This window comes from Chelonia mydas, chromosome 19 (assembly GCF_015237465.2).
Source record: "Chelonia mydas isolate rCheMyd1 chromosome 19, rCheMyd1.pri.v2, whole genome shotgun sequence".
NCBI lineage: Eukaryota > Metazoa > Chordata > Testudines > Cheloniidae > Chelonia > Chelonia mydas.
In genome coordinates this window covers 17,645,312-17,666,713 of record NC_051259.2, presented here as the reverse complement: position 1 = coordinate 17,666,713, position 21,402 = coordinate 17,645,312, and the positions used below count along the sequence as shown (strand labels likewise).

General features: G+C 48.4%; 1 protein-coding gene across 18 annotated transcripts in view; it reads right to left on the bottom strand.

The window, feature by feature from the left end:
• Nucleotides 1–21,402, bottom strand: part of SCMH1 (Scm polycomb group protein homolog 1) — a 115,050-nt gene that overhangs the window by 55,550 nt on the left and 38,098 nt on the right. For all 18 annotated transcript variants that reach the window (XM_043532410.1, XM_043532416.1, XM_043532420.1 and 15 more), the window contains 2 exons: nt 17,550–17,638; nt 15,881–16,124 (listed from right to left, as the gene is read on the bottom strand). In XM_043532410.1, the coding sequence (XP_043388345.1) occupies nt 15,881–16,124; nt 17,550–17,638 (333 nt within the window). The remainder of the gene's footprint in view (nt 1–15,880; nt 16,125–17,549; nt 17,639–21,402) is intronic.

Below are 21,402 nucleotides of genomic sequence, written 5' to 3'. Positions count from 1 at the left end.
CAGCTCTTAGGTCGTCTGAGGGCGGCTTCCATGAGGATAGCCTTCAGCTAATGTCTCTGTCTTTTTTACTATGGGATCTGATGTCCTGACAGATCTGGCACTTGTCCTTCACGTGAGTCTCCCCCAAGCACTTCAAGCAGCTGGAGTGGGGGTCACTCATAGGTATATGTTTTCCACAGGAGGTGCAAGGCTTGAAGCCCAGGGATCAGGGCGTGCCTGGCCCCTGGGGTGAAGGAGTCCCTCGATGACAGAAACTATCTATTTACACTAACTATGATAACTTAGAAACAAGAGAGTCCAAAAACCAATGGGAAGAAAGCCTTGTCAGAGCAAGAGATGTCAACCATCAAGGGCGGTAAGAAGGAACTGAGAGGGTGCGTGGCCAGCGGCACCCTTATACCAGCACATAACCGCACGTCTCCAGAAGGGGCTAGAGCCGGCCCAGTGGATACCCTTGAGGGAATAAACTCTGGCAACTGTGCACATGGTGTGCACACATCTAGCAGGGAATGGACATGAGCAAGTACTCCAAGAACTTCACCCAGTAATTCCTGCATCAAGCTCAATTTCTGGTTGAGCTAAGGAGCATGCAGTCTGGATTTTGTTATGCTTTTGTTTGCTGGAAATCACGAGGTGCTTTGCCACACACTCCCCTCTTAGAGCTCGTTAACCGGCAACTGTGCATCAGCACTGTCAATGATACGAAAGTCAGGGTCCCTTTGCAAACTCCATCCTGCTCACTGCTTTCTACCCTCCACTAGTGTGTAACTCTACCCCTGTTTTGGGTAGATCAAGCCTGACACGGTCCTGTTCAAGCCAGGCCTGAGCACCCAAGGCATAAGTGTGGCTAGAAATTCAAAGCATGTGCTGAACTGTGTCTCAGATTCACCAAATATGCAAAGTGTTCCACCCACTTACATGGGTATTATGAATATTTGGGGGAAGAACATCCCATTTCTTAAAGGCTTAGAATTTTACAAGGTAGGAACAACTGCTTCCATATTTTAATTAAAGTTTGCAGGTGTTTGGGCAAGTCCCACATACCTTGGATGTTACTGACGAAGCTGCTAGTCTAAGTTGTGGCTGCTCAGCTGTCATTTTTTGTGTTTTTCTATGTATGAAAATTAAACCGTAAAACAAAAGCCAGCCTCGAGGGAGGTCCAGCATTGCCAAGAATGGCTCAGCTTCGCTCTGTGGACGGGTCTCCCATTCACACCACTTGAGGCAACATTCTTAAGTGCCCAAGTGTAACTAGTACAGCAGTGTCTCCCTCAGGCTGCAGAGAGCCAAATGCAATGGCTCAGTGAAGGATGCACTGCCCGTTCAGCTCAGGGAGGCGTCACCACAGATCCCAGCGATACTTTAAATGTCAACCTGTGAACAGTTTCACTGCTCATGAAAGCATGTAAGAATGGAAAGGGAGAGTACAGATCTGCAGAGTCTATTTTGAGTGGCTCATTTTGGCTCCATGGCATTTAAGAAAGAGGTCACAACTCTCCCCACTCCTGACCAAGGAGCCAAACCCTGCCCGCAGCCCCTCCCACAAAGGAGGAGCAGAGCTCACAAATATATTCAGACCCTTCTGAGGGAGCATCAAGCCGGCGGAGTTCTGAGAGTACTCAGACTTATGGCTGGAACACCTACACAATCTACTGTGAACTGTATATCATGCTGGCAACTCTCATGGGTGGAGCTTATTTTGTGGGTGGAGCTTGGAAGTGTAATTTTTTTTCCAGTTGGCCCCCTGCTAACAAGAGGTGAAAGGGAGGGAGCAGTAGGCTGTGCTTAGGAGCGGGTTTGGGACTAGAAAGACAGATACCTGCCCAACCCAGCCCATGTCTGCATAAGAACATCCTGCAAGGACTCCAACAGCTACTCAGAACATGAGCTGTGAAATTCCCCATGTTACTTAATGGACAACACACCAGCAGAGCCAGCGGCTGTGGTCCTGCTTTAGAGACACAAACAGCCAAATAAACATCTCCACACTACAGGCAGGATGACACTAATCCCCAGCCTCTCCATTCTGCACGAAGCTGACAGCTCTCCGAGCACTCATCCGGAAACAGCCACAACTTCGGGGCCAACAGCAGTGTCTAACCAGGTATCAGTGACACATGCCAGCTCCAGCTGGCACCCCCAAGAGAATCATAGAGCACTGCTCTCAGTTACAACACATGGCATCAGAGAAGTAGTAGTACTAAAGAGAGGCTTTCACAGTTAATCTGCTGAATATTCCCATCCCCAATGACTGTCTCCACATAGTGGCCTCTCTTCTTTCTCTGTATTAGTGCTCCAGATACCAGCTGTCTGCCTCATGTCCAGGATCAGAACACTTCCCCGCTCTGCCTTGTATTTGTGCCAATCAGCACATTTCTAAGGGTTTTTACTAGGGCTGTCAAGCGATTAAAAATTAATAGGGATTAATCGCACTGTTAAACAATAACAGAATACAATTTATTTAAACATTTTCTGATATTTTCTACATTTTCAAATGAATTGATTTAAATTACAACAGAATACGTGTACAGTGTTCACTATATACTATTTTTATTACAAATATTTGCACTGTAAAAAAGCCAATAGTATTTTTCAGTTCACCTAATACAAGTACTTTAGTGCGATCTCTATCATGAAAGCTGAACTTACAAAAGTAGAATTATGTAAAAAAAAACCTGCACTCAAAAACAAAACAATATAAAATTTTAGAGCCTACAAGTCCTACTTCTTGTTCATCCAATCACTCAGACAAACAAGTTTGTTTACATTTGCAGGAGATAATGCTGCCTGCTTCTTGTTTACAATGTCACCTGAAAGTAAGAACAGGCGTTCACATGGCCTGCTGTAGCTGGCGTCGCAAGATATTTATGTGCTAGATGCACTAAAGATTCATATGTCCCTTCAGCCTTCAACCACCATTCCAGAGGACACGGTTCTGCTCGATAACGATCCGAAGTAGCGCAGACATTTTCATTATCTGAGTCAGATGCCAGCAGCAGAAGGTTGATTTTCTTTTTTGGTGGTTTGGGTTCTGTAGTTTCCACATTGGAGTGTTGCTCTTCAAACTCTTCTGAAAGCATGTTCCACATCTCCTGCCTCTCAGATTTTGGAAGGCACTTCAGATTCTTAAACCTTGGGGTCCAGTGCTGTAGCTATCTTTAGAAATCTCACATTAGTACCTTCTTTGTGTTTTGTCAAATCTGCAGTGAAAGTGTTCTTAAAATGAACAACATGTGGTGAGTCATCATCTGAGACTGCTAGAACATGAAATATATGGAAGAATGTGGGTAAAATGGAGCAGGAGACATGCATTTCTCCCCCAAGGAGTTCAGTCACAAATTTAATTAATGCTTTTTTTTTTTTTTTTTTAAATGAGCATCATCAGTATGGAAGAATATCCTCTGGAATAGTGGCCGAAGCATGAAGGGGCATACAAATGTTTAGCATATCTGGCATGTAAATACTTTGCAATGTTAGCTACAAAAGTGCCATGCAAACACCTGTTCTCACTTTCAGGTGACATTGTAAATAAGAAGCGGGCAGCATTATCTCCCATAAATGTAAACAAACTTGTTTGTCTGAGTGATTGGATGAACAAGAAGTAGGACTGAGTGAACTTGTAAACTCTAAAGTTTTACATTGTATTGTTTTTGAGTGCAGTTATGTAACAAAAAACCCCTACATTTGTAAGTTGTACTTTCACAAGAGACTGCACTACAGTACTTGTACAAAGTGAATTGAAATATACTATTTCATTTATCATTTTTACAGTGCAAATCTTTGTAATCAAAAATAATAATATAAAGTGAGCACTGTACACTTTGTATTCTGTGTTGTAATTGAAATAAAGAGATTTGAAAACCTAAAAAAAATCCAAAAATACGTAATACATTTCAGTAGGTATTCTATTGTTTGCCAGTGCAATTAATCATGATTAATTTTTTTAATCACAAATCATTTTTTGAGTTAATCGTGTGAGTTAACTGCGATTAATCAACAGCCCTAGTTTTTACCTTTTTTCTGATCTTCTCTTTTTTCTGATCTTCATTTAGCTCTGGCTCACTGGTTAAATGGTAACAGAACACCCCGTGGGGTTATCTGCGCACAAAACTCAAAGGGGCCAGTAGGTATAGCAGTTTATTTAAGATTTTACTCATATTATTGTTCATATTATGGCAGTACCTAGGAGCCCCAGCAATGGCGCAGGACCCCATTGTGCTGGGTGCTGTACAAACACAGAACACAAAGACAGTCCCTGCCCCAAAGAGCCTACAATCTAAACAAAGAAGAGGAAACAACAGGTGGATAAAGACAGACCAACAGGGGAGTACAAGGAAATAGTATTTTTCTGTCAGGCTGTTCTCTGAGATTATAGAAACACTCTCAGAGGGTCAAAGAAATAACAAAATACTTGGAAAACTGAAAAACAGTCTTTGCCCTTGTAATTAGCTGGGCTGCAGACTTAATATTAAGCTCACACACTTAGTAACGCACCACACAGCAGTAGGTCAAGCCTGGCTTGGCAACAACAGCCTTAGTCCTGGTCTGCCCTACAACTGCTTTTCCCAAAGTTTCTCACTGTTTTTCCCCCACTGATGCAGCTGCACTGTGGGGGGGGGGGGGCACTAGTGTGGATGGGGCCCTGGCATTTTAACTACCATGTCTCTTAGATTTACTTGGAGCAGGATCATATCTTAGATATGGGGCAAAAAGGGCTATTAAGGAAAGTTACGCTCACTCTATCTAGTACTGTTCATCAAAGCCCTGGAGTCAGTAGATCAGACATTAGTTTGTGCCTGATAAAACCGTGCAACAGTCATATCGGTAGGGTGGTGGGTGGACCAGGTAAGAGGATATGGTGCTTGATCCAAATGGAAACATTCCCATTGAGTCCATGGGCTTTGGCTCAGGCCCAGGAAAATGTCACCTCTCCACACCTAGTCTGAATACATCTCTGGTCAGTAGTTACTGCCCATACTGTAACCCTATAATGGCCACTAGGTGTTCTCCATGAAAGGAGATCAGGTAACATCAGTACAGTTCCCTGGTTACAAAAGTCCACCTAAAACTCCACTACACGTGACTGGGCTCCTTTCACGGCACCCACTCTGTGGTGCTGGTGAAAGGCAGGTACCAGACTGGCTGTCTGGAACTCCAATAGGCAATATGATTGATCACTCACTCGGCATTTCACATTCAAATCCCATAACTAATATGATGTAATTTGTCATTAACCCTCTCAACACTGCTTTGGAGCAAGTGAGGATCATCTCCATTTCCACAGAGTGGGAAGTGGAACCAGAGGGGTTTAGTGATTCACTTCAGGTCACCAAGAAAGGTCACAGCTGGGATTAGAACCCAGCTCTTCCAAATTCCCTGTCCTGTGCTTATACCACACCTCTGGGCTGTCTCTTGTACCCACAGCACTGGACTCAGCAGAGCCAGTTCCCCACAGCTGCGTGTACTCTACTCTGACCGCAGGGCTCCCCTGAAAGCAGCTTGGCTCCCTCATTCTTCAATCTGCAGCCTTTCCACAAGGCCAGCAAAGGGTCTCCACCTGTGCCTGTGCCAGTTGGGTTTTCTGCAATGTGGACACACCAATAGCTCTAATCAAGTGCTCCTCATCAGTAGATCTCAAAGCACTTTACAAATGAGGTGAGTATCATTATTCCTGCTTCACAGATAGGAGAACTGGGGCAAGTCCTTCTCTGTGCCTGTCACTCAGAAGACCAGTGGCAGAGCTGGGTTTTATTCCGGGATCTCCAGAATCCCAGTCCAGTGCTCTATCCACCAGCCTACTGTCTCTCTCATATCCACTGGGAAGGACTATGTACACTATTTGTCTTCTCATAAACCAAAAATCTACTGGACAGCATTGACCTTCAGACACTTGGTATGGATCTGGATTTGAACAGATAATCTGGAAGCGAAAGACCCTGCATATCATTTCCAACACCCTGAACTATTTAGTCTCCTTGGCAAAAAGCTTCAGAATGAGACAACGCACGCAATGAAAATGATTAGGGGGCTGGGGCACATGACTTATGAGGAGAGGCTGAGGGAACTGGGGTTATTTAGTCTACAGAAGAGAAGGGTGAGGGGGGATTTGATAGCAGCCTTCAACTACCTGAAGGGGGGTTCCAAAGAGGATGGAGCTCAGTTGTTCTCAGTGGTGGCAGATGACAGTACAAGGAGCAATGGTCTCAAGTTGCAGTGGGGGAGGTCTAGGTTGGATATTAGGAAACACTATTTCACTAGGAGGGTGGTGAAACACAGGAATGGGTTACCTAGAGAGGAGGTGGAATCTCCTTCCTTTGACGTTTTTAAGGTCAGGCTTGACAAAGCCCTGGCTGGGATGGTTTAGTTGGTGTTGATCCTGCTTTGAGCAGGAGGTTGGACTAGATGACCTCCTGAGGTCTCTTCCAACCCTAATCTTCTATGATTCTATTCTATGAATTGCATATTCCTGTTTACAGGCCTCAATCTTTCTGCTGAAAAAGGACAGGATCTGGAGCAATGTTCCCTCTAATTTTTGACAGGCTGTGTGTGCAAAAAATTTCTTCTGTGCAAACTATTGTGCTTCTGTGCAAATTTTTGTGTGCGCGGGGTTTAGGATCTGTGTGCACGCGCACACGTGCACAGCTTAGAGGGAACAGTGGTCTGGAGGCAGCATACTTAAGCCACTTTGTCAGCTCTGTTATCTGCCTGGCTCAAAAAAAGACAAGGTGGGGGAGGGTAACTGGACCAACTTCTGCTGGTGAGAGAGACAAGCTTTCAAGCTCTTCTTCAGGCTAAAAAAAGGACATGCAACAATCTCCATGCCTGAAATGTTTGCTCCGAAGGCTTCTCAGCCTGGCTGAAGGTCCTGCAGTGAGTTACACATATAAAGGGGTTGCGCAAAGAGCTCTCACACAGCCAAGGAAGACTATACCTCCACAGAGAGATCCGCAGGGATACAGGTACTGTGATTACTCTTGTCTAATACTGTGTAACCATTAAACAGGTTCTTTATACACCACAACAGTCCTGATGGAATCTGGATGATGAGGGTAACTAAGGTTGGAGCACCACTTCCTTATAGACACGTCAGTGCATCACACACCACTAACAAGTGCCCAGCCTGACAACATGAACACCGAACTCTAAGAGTTTAACCAGGGACACATGCTGATGTCTCAAGCAAGCAGGCTGCCTCCCAGTGTGGCTCAGTGGCATGAGAGGCCCAGCACAAATGACTGTTTCCACCAGCAAGTATCACTCTGGGGACAGGAAGATACCCTTGGCTGTATTCACCCAGGAGTAGGAGGTTCCCATTGATAAAGCCCTTCTCCCACATCCCCCGCTCACAAAAAAATGTTCTCAAACTAATACTGTGTTTAGACTTTTACAACACAGAGACTTTGAAAATCCCCCTGGGGCACGAAGGGAGAGAAACCACCTGAATGAAGTCCAAATTCCTTGTGTGGGGGGAAATTTCAGAATTAAACGGATGAGGAAAATTGAAGTTGGCTGCAGCCTTCTGGTACTAAGGACAGGTTGGCTCCTATTTCCAGTGTCACCCACTTCTGCATCTCTGCTTTCTCCAGGACAAGTTCCCTCTCTCTTTTTTTGAGGCTTTTGTTAGTCCGCCCACTTGGAGCATCCCAGCAGCCTCCTATGCCACCACATGACCAGGTTCCACATTCCAGACTCGCTGCCACGACGCTACAGAGGACCTACTGTCATGCCCTCCTCCACTGGGCCCCTTTGATGCAGCCTGTCAGGGAGAGCTTGTCTGGGCTCCACGGCAATTCAAACTGCCAACAGTAGTAACACACAAGCCCAGGGCATGCAGTTATGAGAAGGATCAAGGTACACGCCTAGCAAATGAGTTCACCTTGCAGCAGAGGCCAAGCTCATTAGGATCAAAGGGCTCTGGTCTGTAGTGTGCTTCGGCAGGGCTTTATCTCCATGCCTATCCAGTGGGTCACCAAGCCACTAGGTGAGCACCTCACCTCAGAACTTCCCATAGTTCTTCTGTAGTTGGCTATTAGACCACAATCCCATCTCCCTGGTCCCTCGCTGCCTCTGGAGTCTAGGTCTCTATGGCTGTGCCTGTTTCACCTCTGGATCGTTGCTTTCTTTGTGCCTCTTAGCTCCTCATCCAGAACTCTGCATCGACCAAACCCCTTTCCTCAAGGAGCAGCTCAAAGGGAGCTGAGGATATAAAACTGTCACTCCCTTGGCATTTCAGAGCAGAGAAGGGATTAGTACTAAGTACCGGGATCCCGTGCTCCAGATGGTTTCACAGTCTGGCTGGTTAGTTTCCAACAATAAACCCAAAGTCAGCAGCATTCAGAATACGTACGTTACAAACACTGCAGATCGATGGAGAGACTTCTCAGCAGAACATTCCTGCTGCTCTTGCTGTTGGCACACAGGTTCTATCTGTGCGGTCCTAACCTTGTCGAGTTCAGAGCCATAAATCACGCAGTAACTAAACAGCTCAGTACAGAAAGGCATGACAGCCCTGTCGTCCTTCTCTAGTCAGCTCCCCAGGGCTGGAGTGCTGCCAGCTACCTCGCTTCCTGAGCCCTGAATCACATTCATTTTCAGTTGCAAACCCTACAGTCACAAGTTATTTTTTCTTCTCTCTCTACCAAGCACTAAAGCACACGACCTTATTTAAATAGCAAATCTTCACCTGCCTCTGCTCAGACACCCAGCCCCTCCCACCTCCTACTCACCCTAACCTCAAAAGGAGGAAAAGAAACTTAGCAACACTAGAGAAGAACATAAAGAAAAATCACAAAGTATCTGTTACCTTCGCCTCTGGGAGGAAATTCTAGTCACGAGAATCTGATCACCATCTCTGTCTGCGTGAAGCCACCAAGCAGTTAACAAATAAACTGCACGACAGCAGCAGCGAAACGTGAAGGGGGTAGGGAGCCTTGTGAACTTTCTACGAGGGGTTCAGCGTTTCCTGGCTTTCTCTTCCCTCTTGAAGCTTTTGCCTCCCAACTAAACACATAATGGCTGGCCAGACCAATGCCAACCAGGGCTGTGCAGCGCACACCAACTGGAATGACAGGAAAACTGTATAAAGCATGCAACAGATGGCAAGTCTGGGAGTGCATGCAAGCACCACTTAAAATATCCCCATGGTAACTATTTAAAACTATTAACTTTTGCTTGTTTTGTAAGCAGAGCGAGACCGTCTCAAATTCAGCCAGTCTGACAGAGAGGGAGCAGCGCACTGACAGCTAACAGCAGACAGGAACAAAGGGAGTCAGGGCAAGCGCCTGCTGTTTATCTGATTGGAGTACCAGGATCTCTGCTGCACCCACTGTAACTTGCCTTGGCCTTGGCACAGTAACCAAGAGGATGTGTTCTTTATTAGCTCTCTCCAGCCTGGCTGGGCTTAGAGCTTCTCTGCCAGCTGGGCTTGTGCCAAGGCAGAAACTCCACTCCTCAAATTTCCAGCTCACTCGATAAGGCACAGAACTGCCTCCAGCTCAGAGCCTGCCCCAACAAAATTAACGCTTTCATTGCCACCTCATTAGCCACCCTGGTTGCAATTCCAGCTCCACTACTGCTGACCCAGTCTAGAAGGTTTAGGTACAAAGCAACACCACACTATAAAATGCAGCATTCTCAGAGGTCTTGTCCACATCTCTCTAAAGCACTGGACATCAGAGAGCGAGAGATGTGACCCAATGATCTGAGCATAGGACTGGGAGCCAGGGTGTCCTGAGTTCTAATCCATGATCTGATACTGACTCCTGTGACCTTGGGCAAGCTGCAGCAAGCCGTGTCTCACAGCTTCCTCCCTTGTGAATTGGGGATAATGATACTTATCTGCCTCCGGAGGGGTGGGGATGGGGGTGGTCGAGGCTTGAAGCTAAATGCTGCTTTTACAGTGGAAAAGACTGAGGGGGCTGTCCCAAGGAGGGGTGATGCTGTAGTGACAAGGTTTCATGAGGAGGTGCTAGAATGTGAGATGCCTTCCAGAAGGGAAGGGAAGGAGACGCCCAGCACCTGGCCACAGCGGGAGAAAGACCCTCTTACTCACAGCCACAGGAGGCATGCAGGGCTCCTGGATCACACTGTCATGGCAGCTCCTGAGAAGCTCTATGGAGGGGTGCCATGAGCTCTCCATCCTGGATCCCTGCTGGGTTCTGGTGAGCAGCTATACAGCCCCTGTCTTCTCCAAACGGTCCAAGACATGACTAAACAATGTGTGAAGCATGTTTAGGGCTCCCGGCACTTGAGCATAAGCCCCAGAGGAGAGGGCCCTTAAAAAGACAACTGCAAACAAGAATTTACTTCAGAAAAAGCTCCAGTGGGGCTTCTGCTGGGAACAGCCATCACCACACAGGGCACTCCACAGGCCCAGACCTGAGTGCTCCATAAATCAGGCCAAGGGCTCTTTTCTACTCAGTTCCTCACTTCCGGTCTGTGGCCCTTCATCCCACCCCCAGATCAGAAACAGTTTCTTCCTTAACTGTAATTGGCATTCCTCTCCTGGATGAAGCAGTCGGCAATTGCATGGGGGATGCTGGTTTCTCCAGAGCCAGGCACATCATTGCCAAGTTGCTCAGTTTCATGTATAGTGGGAGGTTGGAGCTAACAGATACCTCACAAGTATCAAATTCAAGGCCCTGCCCATATTCAGCCCTTCCTTTCTTGTGCTATCCCCTGGGAGCATGTTAGTTCAGCAGTTCTCCATTCCATGCTCCACTAGAGGGGGGAAAGAAAAAGAAAAAGAGCTTCTAGGGATCCTCTCCCACCAATGTCATTCTGCTGACCACCAGGAAAGACTGTGCAAGCCACTGAGTTTCCACCAAGCATCTGAGAACTGCTGTGGAATCAAAACTCTTCTTTGGACATCTCCTTTGTTGGTCCCTGCACGTCTTCTCTTAGAGACTTTTCCATGCCCATTAGGGCGAATTACCTTATAGCCAACTTAACCTCGTAATTAATCCTAGAGTAACCAAATGAAACACTAACTGCACATGCCCTGAGGAATACAACAAAATCTTAAAACGCTGAAGATATTTTTTTACAAAAGTGACACGTGACCTATACACCTTCCTCACTTCACTTCCAGATTCTTCCCGAAGACCCCGATTATATTTTAGCTGACAGGCTGGCACCATGACCCTTCCCATTCCTCCGTATGTCTCAGTGCTTCGCTCAACCTTGATGGCCTAGATGCAGCTTAGGAAGTATGGTATCATCTCACTTGTGCGCTATGACATTAACTATGACTAGAATTAGTGAAACATCCAGGCCCTGCGGTGAGGAACTCTTCTTCCCTGCCTACCAGTTCACCTCCAGATTCCGTCTCTGTGTAGGAAAGGAAAGTACAAGATCTTTCAGGAAATTTGGGTCTTTAGTGACGTACATACAATGTGTTTCCCTCTATTCTATAAAGCTCCGTAACAACAAAGGGAAAAAGGGAAAGACCTGATCAGTCTTGAGTTCTGACCTTCCTGCAGGAATGGGAATACCTAGCAGCCTCTTCTGATCAGTATTATGTTTACACGATTATTTTCCCAGCACCGCTGCCCCATTCACTGAACACTGAGGTACTACTGCTCTTAAAACAGTCAAACATTTTTAAAGGGTTAAGCAACCTTAATATACAAGTCACCACCACTGAAAGTTCCGGTTCAGTATGATTGGCCAGTCCCCGGCAACTACAGAAACTCCACCTAAACAAACATTGCTGAAGACGGGGCAGTTGGGGCATGCTGTGGTCAATCACATGAGCCATATGATGAGGAAAAGCCTCTCCTCCACCTCCACCGGCAGCCATTGGAACAGACAGATTACACTTGAATTCAGTTACTAGCATTAAAAAAAAACCCACGAGCTCTGTGTGACTTCCATGCATTCTTAGAGTCCAAGGCCAGAAGGGACCATTGTGATCATCTAGTCTGACCTGGATAGCACAGACCAAAGACGTGCCCCACTATAATCCCTAGAGCAGAGCTTTTAGAAAAACATCCCAGTCTTGATTCAAAAATCGTCAGTGATGGAGAAACTACCACCACCCCTGGTAAGTTGTTCCAACAGTTGTTTACCCTCACTGTCAAAAATTTACACCTTTTTTCGAGTCTCAATTTATCTAGCTTCAGTTTCTAACCACTGGATCATGTTACACCCTTCTCTGCTATTAAACATTTATTCCCCATCTGATAAGTAAGCTGATGATATGTGAGCTCGTCAGAACTACCATTAAGTGGCTACATAATTGGTTAAACAACTGCAAACAAAGAGTAACTATTAATGGAATGATGTGGGATTGGAAGGAGGTCTCAAGTGGGGTTCCACAGGGATCTGTTCTGGATCTGGTGTTATTTAACATCTTTGTTAATGACCTGGATGTAGGAATAGAGAGCACACTGACCAAATTTGCGGAGGACACAAAGCTGGGAGGGTTGCAAAAACTTTGGAGGACAGAGCTACAATTCAGAGGGATCTTGATAAACTGGAGAACGAGGCAATTGTCAACAGAATGAAATTCAACAAAGACAAACGAAAGGTACTACACTTGGGGAAGAAAAGTCAGAATGCACAAGTACAGAATGGGGGAAAACTTGGCAGCAGCACTGCTGAGAAGAATCTGGGAGTTGTGGTGGATCACAACTTCAAATATGAGTCAACAAAATGATGCTACTACAAAAAAAGCAAATGTAATTTTGGGCTGCATGAACACAGGCACAGCATGCAAGTCACGGGAGGCAGGAGTACCACTCTACTTGGAGCTGATTAGACCTCAGCTGGAGTACTGTGTCCAGTTTTGGTCACCAATATATAGAAAAGATGGAGAGAAACTGGAAAGGATCCAGAAGCGAGTGACAAAGATGATCAAAGGGGTGGAATGCAAGTCATCTGAGCAAAGGCTGAAGGAACTGGGTATGTTTAGTTTGGAAAAGAGGAGATTGAGGGGAGACATGATAGCAGTCTTCAAATACTTGAAAAGTTGCCATAAAAAAGATGGAGAAAAGTTGTTCTCTCTTGCCACAGAGGGCAGGACAAGCGGCAATGGGTTCAAACCACAGAATGGCAGATTTAGATTAAATCTCAGGATAAATTTCCTAACTGTAAGAAGAGTAGGACAACGGAACAGGCTGCTTAGGGAGGTTGTGGAAGCTCCTTCATTTGAGGTTTTCAAAAGGAGGCTGGAGCCATCTGTCTTGGATGGTTTAGACATAACAAATCTTGCACGTTGGCAGGGGGTCAGACTAGATGACCCATGTGGGTCCTTCTAACCCTGTGGTTCTATGATATTTAGAGACTGATCAACTCACTCCTTAATCTTCTCTTCGTTAAGCTAAATAGACTGAGCTCCTTCAGTTTATCACTGTCAGGCACGTTTTCTAATCCTTAAATCATTCTCATTACTCTTCTCTGAACCTGCTCCAATTCATCAACATCCTTCCTGATTTGTGGGCACCAGAACTGGACACAGCATTCCAGCAGCGGTTGCACGAGCCCCAAATATAGAGGTAAAATAACCTCTGTACTCCTACTCGAGATTCCTGCTTATGCATCCCAGGATTGCCTTAACTCTTTTGGCCACAGCATCACGTTGGGAACTCATGTTCAGCTGATTATCCACCACGACCCCCAAATCACTGCCTCCCAGGATAGAGCCAACCCTCCTGTAAGTTGGGCCTGCATTCTTTGTTCCTAGATGTAGACCTGTAACTCTTAACATGTAGCCATATTAAAAGGCATACTGTTTGCCTGGAGTTTGTCTGAGGTGAACCTTCCCCCCACAGCTTCCTTAGGAGCAGCAATTCACAGGCTCTGGAGGGAGCTGTGTTCATCCCTCCTTGTCCAAAGGGAAGGCAGCTGTTAGGAATGAACAGATGGGGTGAGGGATTTAATGACAGAAGGAAAGAAAGGATCCTCAGCACTTCTCTTCCTCAGGATAAAACCACAGAGTTGGGGCAGTACTCACCAGGAGAGGGAGGAGGAGGGGAAGGAAAATCTTGTGACAAGAAGAATCTGAGCTGAACTTCCCTGGGGAAATGCTACCAGCCAAGGAAATTTCCTTTCAATTGCCAGGAATGAGGCTCTTCCTGCTGTACGGGCAAGACAGGAGTGACCACTGTCCTCATATCACATCCAGAAGCACCCCTCCTCTGATTCTATGGGAGCTCTTCATTATGATCTCCCATGCCTAGCACCTGGGCTGAGGTCAATGTAAGAGGGAAAACTTGTCACAGCTACCTGCCAACTGAGGTAGGCAAATACTTCCCAATGATACAGTACTGTTCCCCTGGACATGTATCATTTCTGGATGTCTCTCCACTTCCCTCCCAGCCCTCAGCACAGACAGGTCTGAAGGAGCAGTCAGATACCCAGGCTGAGCAGATGAGAAGCTCCCACAGAATCAATTCCCACTGCAATGAAATCATCCTCAAAGCCCCCTTGGTTAACTTCAAGGAAGAGAAGCCTCCAGCCAAGGATTTCAGCCATTTGCATGTACCAGAGAAGTGCTGTGAACCTGGCTGGAGCTCAGATCTCAAAGGGTCTGGGTAAATCACATTGGCTCAAGAGCACCTCCTGTGGGCAGCTTGAGCACTGGTTGTGAAGAGTGTAAGATGACAGTGTAGGGAGAGGCAGCAGGCGAAACACAAACAGCAGGGAGAGAGGGGGAGGCTGGGAGCACAACAGTTAACTATACTGGAAGCCGAGATCCAAGATAAACAAAGAGTGCCTTTCAGCTTCCATCAGACGGATGCATCTTCCTAATCCAAGGGGAGCTCACGTCTGAGTTTATTCCTAGGCAAAGTGGAGGCGATCTCAGCTCACCAGTCTCTGGGAGGACCGCCTAGCTGTGCCACACTAAGAACAGGGAAGGTGTCCATCAAAGCAAGATCCTTGGCTTCAAAGGTCACAGACGATGGGGAGGGTGAAGCTGAAGGAACAACCTACTGATCTAGCTGCTGCCTTGCACTGAAGGGTTATCGCTGAACCTGCCAAACGGCCCTGGCTGGGGAGAGTGGCAGCCCTTTAGGGCCACTCCAGCTACAGGGAGGCACACAGGTGTTAGAGCACCTCAACAGCCCCCATGTAGCTTCCAGACACTGGGGCACCCTCACGGCCGCAGGGTCACAGCCTCCGAACTCACGGCAGACAAGGCTGCTGGGGGCTGGGAGGAGCAGACAGCTTCTTGTCTCAGCACGACCTGCCTTTTCCAGGTCCCCAGTGGACAGCACAACCTAAGGGAAGGCAAACCAGCTCTCCCAAAACCATGAACAGCAGGCACTGTGCTACTGCCCCGGGATGGGCCTCTCCCTCGCCTCCTCACCTTTCCCGTAGGGAGCAGAGTCCTTTCAGTTAGGATGGGCCTGGCTCCCATGTGACCCTAATCCCCCTGCTATATTCCCAGCAGTCCCAGGGCTGCCAGTTTGGATGGAAGGCACCAGGGACCCTGTATTTTCTGAAGAGGCAGGACAGGTTCTGAGGGATCTCGGGAGGGGTGAAGATCTGAGTAATCTCACTCAGCATCGCCATCTGGTCCTTCCCTCCTCAGGAATAGCTGGGATTTACAAACCTGCTTTCCAAATCTCTCTAGCCTCCACTATATTGTTACTGTTAATAGTGATTGCTAATAATCTCCTTCTCAGGGAAAAACGCAAAACTCCTCTGCACCTTCCATCAAGGATTTCAAATCAGCCCCAGAAGCAGAACAAATATCTCCCATATTGTGGGGAAACTGAGGCACGGGGAGGGCAGGGATTTACCCAAGGACACATAGCAGGTCTGTAGCAGAGCAAGGAACAGAATGCAGGACTCATGGTTGCCAGTCCCTGTCTGCTTTGTTGTGCTTTGCAGGCGCTAAGCAGACAAGGAAGCTGAGATGGGATGTGGTCCTTACCTTTTGTCCCAGGGGGCTGCAGGTTGTCTCCTGTCAGTGAGCACCAGCCAACAGGAAAGATGTCCCTGGAGTCATAGCGGCACCAGTAATCAAAGGCACCTCTCCAGCCATCGAACGTCACGAGGACCTCGGAGCCTCTCACCTCCCCAATGGTGGCTGGGCAGATGAAGTGTGGATTCTTCCTGTCCACTGCCTCCAGCTTCATGCCAGTCTTGAAGAAATTTTGGGATGGAGACGGTGGCTCCTACAGGGGAGGGTTCAGAAGGGCGGTTACAAAAGAGTAGTGTGTGTTGGTGTCTCCTGGGCTTGGATTAATCCCCTGCCTATGTCATCACAAGAGCAGAGCTAGATGGAGCCAGAACCAATTCACAGAATCATAGAGTATCAGGGTTGGAAGGGACCTCAGGAGGTCACCTAGTCCAACCCCCTGCTCAAAGCAGGACCAATCCCCAATTTTTGCCCCAGATCCCTAAGTGGCCCCCTCAAGGACTGAACTCACAACCCTGGGTTTAGCAAGCCAATGCTCAAACCACTGAGCTATCCCTCCCCCCATCAGCCCCATGTCAGAGGGTAAAGGAGGTGGCTCCAGCTTATACCAGGGCTGGATTTGGCCCCTGGTTTAAAACATGCATCTCTAGGAGCATAGGCAAGGCCTCTAGTTGTGGCACCCTGTGCCTGCGGCACTCAGGACCAGACAAACCGGGTGACAGAACGCAGCTACCCTGTGAGAGCGTCTTAGCGGCACACTGACGCGAGAAAGTGTCACAGGCAGCCCCGCTTTCAGAGTTCCCAGTAAATCCACTTCAGGCTCTCTTGCTTAATCACCACCCTTCCTTGGGGCTGCTTTATTCCCAAACACAGTTCTCTGAATCCCCAACAAAATCCCAACCATAGTACAATTCCCACAACCAGTGTATATAGCCCTTAAAACCCTGCTCTTCCCAGTGGGCACCCTGCCTGCCTCTCTGTTTCCACACTGCACTCTGGTATCTTCAGTCACATCTAAGCTCCTGCTCAGCCCTCTTCTTTCCCTCTGCCAGTACAGTGACCCCAGGCCTTCCCTCTGGACTGTAACCCTGTTCTTCCCAGGGCGAACCTCCCCCAGCCTCTCTGCTGGGAGCATCCCTCACTGCCCGCCCCTCTCAAGGCTCCTCTGGGCCCAGCTCTCTCATGGAGACGTCAGTGGGTAAGCCGTCCACAGCTCCCCCGCCTTTAGTCCTCTCCAGCTTCAAGTTGTAGGCACCTCCCCCTGCCTTCAGCTCTCTGGTTTGGGGACACCAGGTAGCAAAACTCTCTTGCTGCTCTCCTTGTCTTCAGCCTTCTCCCAGGGACAACTTTCTGCTTCCTTCTAAGACCTTCCACAGTCCCCTGGTAGCTCTCACCTGCCCAACTCCCACTCAGGCAGCTCTGATTCACCAGGTCTCACTGGGACTCTTCTTCATTGGCCAAACTGGAGCACCACCTCACAGGGTCCCAGAACTCAGCCTCCAGCCTGAGCCAGAATGTCTACACCACAATTAAACAGCCCCTTAGCCCGAGCCCTGCGAGCCCAAGTCAGCTGGCACGGGCCAACCGCAGGCGTCTAACTGCACTACACACCAGAGAGCACAGCATAGAGCTGGCCTGGGTGCCCTGTGGCAAGGGGAGCCCTTTGCATGCAATACGATACCTTGTGAAAAATTCGGAGAGGAGCCATCTCTGCTCCATTCAGAGTTTTCAGGAGGAACATGGGCCAAGAGGAAGCATTCAGCCGAAAACCTGCGGAACAGATGCAGAGATGGAGACTATTAAAAATCGGCAGGGCCCATTGGGTGAAGCAGAACTCAGGTTGCTCTGATGAACACCTTGCACTATTCATCCAGTCACAGCCTTCATGCACCTTAAGATCCACCACCATATTCTTCTGAACACAGGAGAGCTAGGAACGGCCCTTTACGCAAACTGGATTATGTCAGCCACTGCTCCCCACTTGGAAACAATCAAACATGGCTGCGACTTTGTTCATTGTAATAAAAGGCCCTGACCTTCTGGCAGCTCTGCCTTTGCACCCATGCTGACCACTGGTTCATCTTTTGTGACATCTCCCTGGCTTACTACAGAGTCTCCCTCTCCTGTCTGGCCCTGCTGGCAAAGCACTCTGCATGGAATTTGTGTTTGCACATGGCAGTCAACTGGATGCAGAGAAGACATTAATGAGCAAGGACCGGGTCAGGCCCATGACGTTATCCCTGGTGCATACACACATCCTATGGAGGCCAGCAGTTTCCTTGCTGACCTTTCACCCACAGAGGTGAGTCGCAAGCAGCTAAGATACAGGCATAGGTAGGAGCTGGGCTGGGTAAGATGGTGACAGCAATTGGTATCAATACCATGCTGGGCACCTGAGTAACAGGAATGCCCATGGAAGCACCAAGAAGGGGCTTCTGGGGAGCAGAGGGGTATGTTGAGGAGAAAGAGGGTTTCCATGTGTTACTTATGAGCATAGGCGCCAACTCTGTGGGTGCTCCGGGGCTGGAGTACCCACGGGGTAAAAATGATGGGTGCTGAGCACGCACTGGCAGGCCCCCTATCAGCATTCGCCCCTCCCTCCAGCACCTTCTGCCAGCCAGCGGGCCCTGCCGATCAGTGCCTCCCCCTCCCTCCCCGCGACTCCTGCCTGTCGCAATCAGCTGTTTCGAGGCTCATGGGGCGGTGGAGGAGTCAGAATGGGGCACGCTCAGGGGAGGGGGCAAAGGGGGTGGGCAGAGGCGGAGTGAGGTGTGGCCTGGGGCAAAGCCGGGGGTCGAGCACCTGTGCTGATGAGCTCCTCATTACATGGGTCTGTACCTGAGAAGCTAAACTATTACCAAGTAAGAAAATGCATCATGTCTGATCAGCAACGCCAGCAGCCAATGCTTCCCACCCCACACATGCCAGCACCACAAGGGGGAAAGGAAGGGGAACTACAAGGCTTGTTCTTTTTAATGGTTGACATTACCGATCCCAGAAAGGCCAGGCTCTCAGTCCTCTTTGGGAGAGCACAGAAAAGAAAACAAGAAGGAATAAAAAAAACAAAGGACAAGAGAGAAAATGGAGGTGACAGAAATTGTGCTAGGATATGGTGTGAGGGAGCACCCCTCTGCCAGCCCATTACCATGGGCATTCCGCCAACGCAAAGTGGGAAGCGGGCAGCTACAGGAAGTGCAGACCCTGAAAGCATGCTCACAAGAGGAGTCCCGTGCCAGTGCCTTGGCTTGACAGCCTGGCACCTCAGCTCCAAAGGGTCAATTTCTGATGCTTGGCAAAGGGCTGCCCTTTAAATCCTTATAGCATTTTGAAGTTAACCCTGGGGCTGGATTTCCACTGACAGTTCCCTGGGAGCTGCAGAGGTGAGGAATACAGGGGGAAGTTTTGCCATTGTAGACAGGGCCCAAGTGTCAGAGGTGTCCCAACAAGCTAAGTCTATTCCAGGGTTCTCAAACTTCATTACACCGTGGCCCCTCGTCTGACAAAAAAATTATTACATAACTCCAAGAGACCAAAGCCTGAGCCCACCCAAGCCCTGCCACCCCTGGGGGAGGAAGGGGGAGGGGCAAAGCCACAGCCCGAGCCTCGCCTCCCCACCCCAGGACAAAGTCCTTGCTCTCTGGCCCCCAGCATTGGGGCTCGGCCTTTGGGCTTCAGCAAGTCTAATGTTAGCCCTGGCGACCCCATTAAAATGGGATCGTGATCCACTTTGTGGTCCCGATCCACAGTTTGAAAACCGCTGATCTCCACAGTTCTGTCATGAACCCTGGAAACAGAACATGAAAACCAGCTGGTCGGGTGAGCTTGGGAAAGGGGAGAATGTCCCCCCAAGCCTCCAGTTCACCAGCAAGCAGCAGCTTCTACTCATGCTACCAAGGAACAGCAGCTGAACAACTGCGCTTCGGTAGGCGTGAAAGACACCAAGTGAGAGACTTGGCATTTAGTGTCACATGCCAGGCTTTGGTGCTCTGTGGGGAGGGAGCTGAGGGCCAGCAGCTCAGGAGTGTGGTTTGTTACCTGTACTTGGGCTAAGAGAGATCAGCAGATAAGGCGGGGAGGAGAGGGGAGGACGACTATCTGCCACTTCTTGTCCCCAACCCTGCCTCTATGACAGATCACAAGGGTAACCAGTTCAGTGACAGGGACTGTCCCATCATGACCCAGCATGATAGATGCTCCACATCCAGTTCAAACTACCTACTGCATGAGATGAGCTGCAAGTCTGTAACGCGATTACTCTTTTTGCCCTCTGGTGGCAGACCGAGGAATAGCACAAACACCTCTGTCATCAGGACCAACTTTTCAAAACAGACCCTTGGGCTTTATATGCAAAATATGCATGTGGGCATGTCCAGGTAACTGCATACGCACAAGATACAGCTTCCCCTATTGAGTGAGCATCTTGTCTCAGGCACCCTACTGTGGGTGGGCAACAGCAGATTTTATGGGCACAATGCTGGTACTTCATTTTTTAAAAATATGGCTCAATCAAATGTTGACAGACGTAGCAGATCCTGACTCGCCTGTCAGTGGGAGAGGTGCAACGCACCAGAAATGATCAGCTTGCTCATGGCAGGAAGATCCATAAAGGCCAGAATACAATTTGTTATGAAGTATTTGGAGGAAGTGGACTGCCTCTCAACCTCACCCTCTCAGTCCCCATCTCAGCAGGCAGGTCTTAGCAGCTATGACACATTGGAAATGACAAGGGACAAGACTCATGACATCCAGCCAGTAAGCCAGACCTGGGCCTATACACTGTATGCTCCAAAGCTTAAGTTTGGGGCCATTTCAACACCCAAAGGTTCTCCAAAGCTGGCTCATTCTGGCTTCACCAGAGATGTGCAGGAAGTAACTCCATACAGGTTTTTTGGCTCAGCTGAGTGAAGTGAGAAAAGGTGGCTGTGATCAAAGAACTGAGATTTCTCATGCCAATGTCTTCTGTACTGAACTGGGTTAGGGACTCATAGGGCCAGATCCTCAGCAGACACACATCAGTGCGGTCTGGGGAACCCACAGTCACAGTGCCCTGCACTGGCAGTGATCTAGGACTCGCATACCCTCACGTGGTAAGGTGTGCGGCTTCCATCCCACACCACTCCCTTCCCTGCCAAGATCCCTCTTCTTTTGCGCCCCATTCCCAAGTCACGGCTAGCTGACAGCCTACACAGTATGTCCACCTGACCCTCCAGAGGGGCTTTAGGGGAAATGGTCTCCACCACAGAGTCCCATATGCAACTCCTTCATCCTCCGCCATTGCTCAGTCTAATACACTTCTACAGGGATGTGCTAACTGGATGGGTCCTTTACAGAAATACCTCATGGGGACCTGGCAGCTGAATGATAGCATCAGGTTAATTGGGACAGAGTCAGCATCAGTTTGGCTCACTGGAGACCCATTTGGCCACCGCCAAGGAGTGAAGTGGTGTTTAACTGAGATAAGAAAGGGCGAATTCCAATATACAGGCCATTTATATAACTGTATCCAAATAAAGTTTTAAACAAGAAGGATGAAA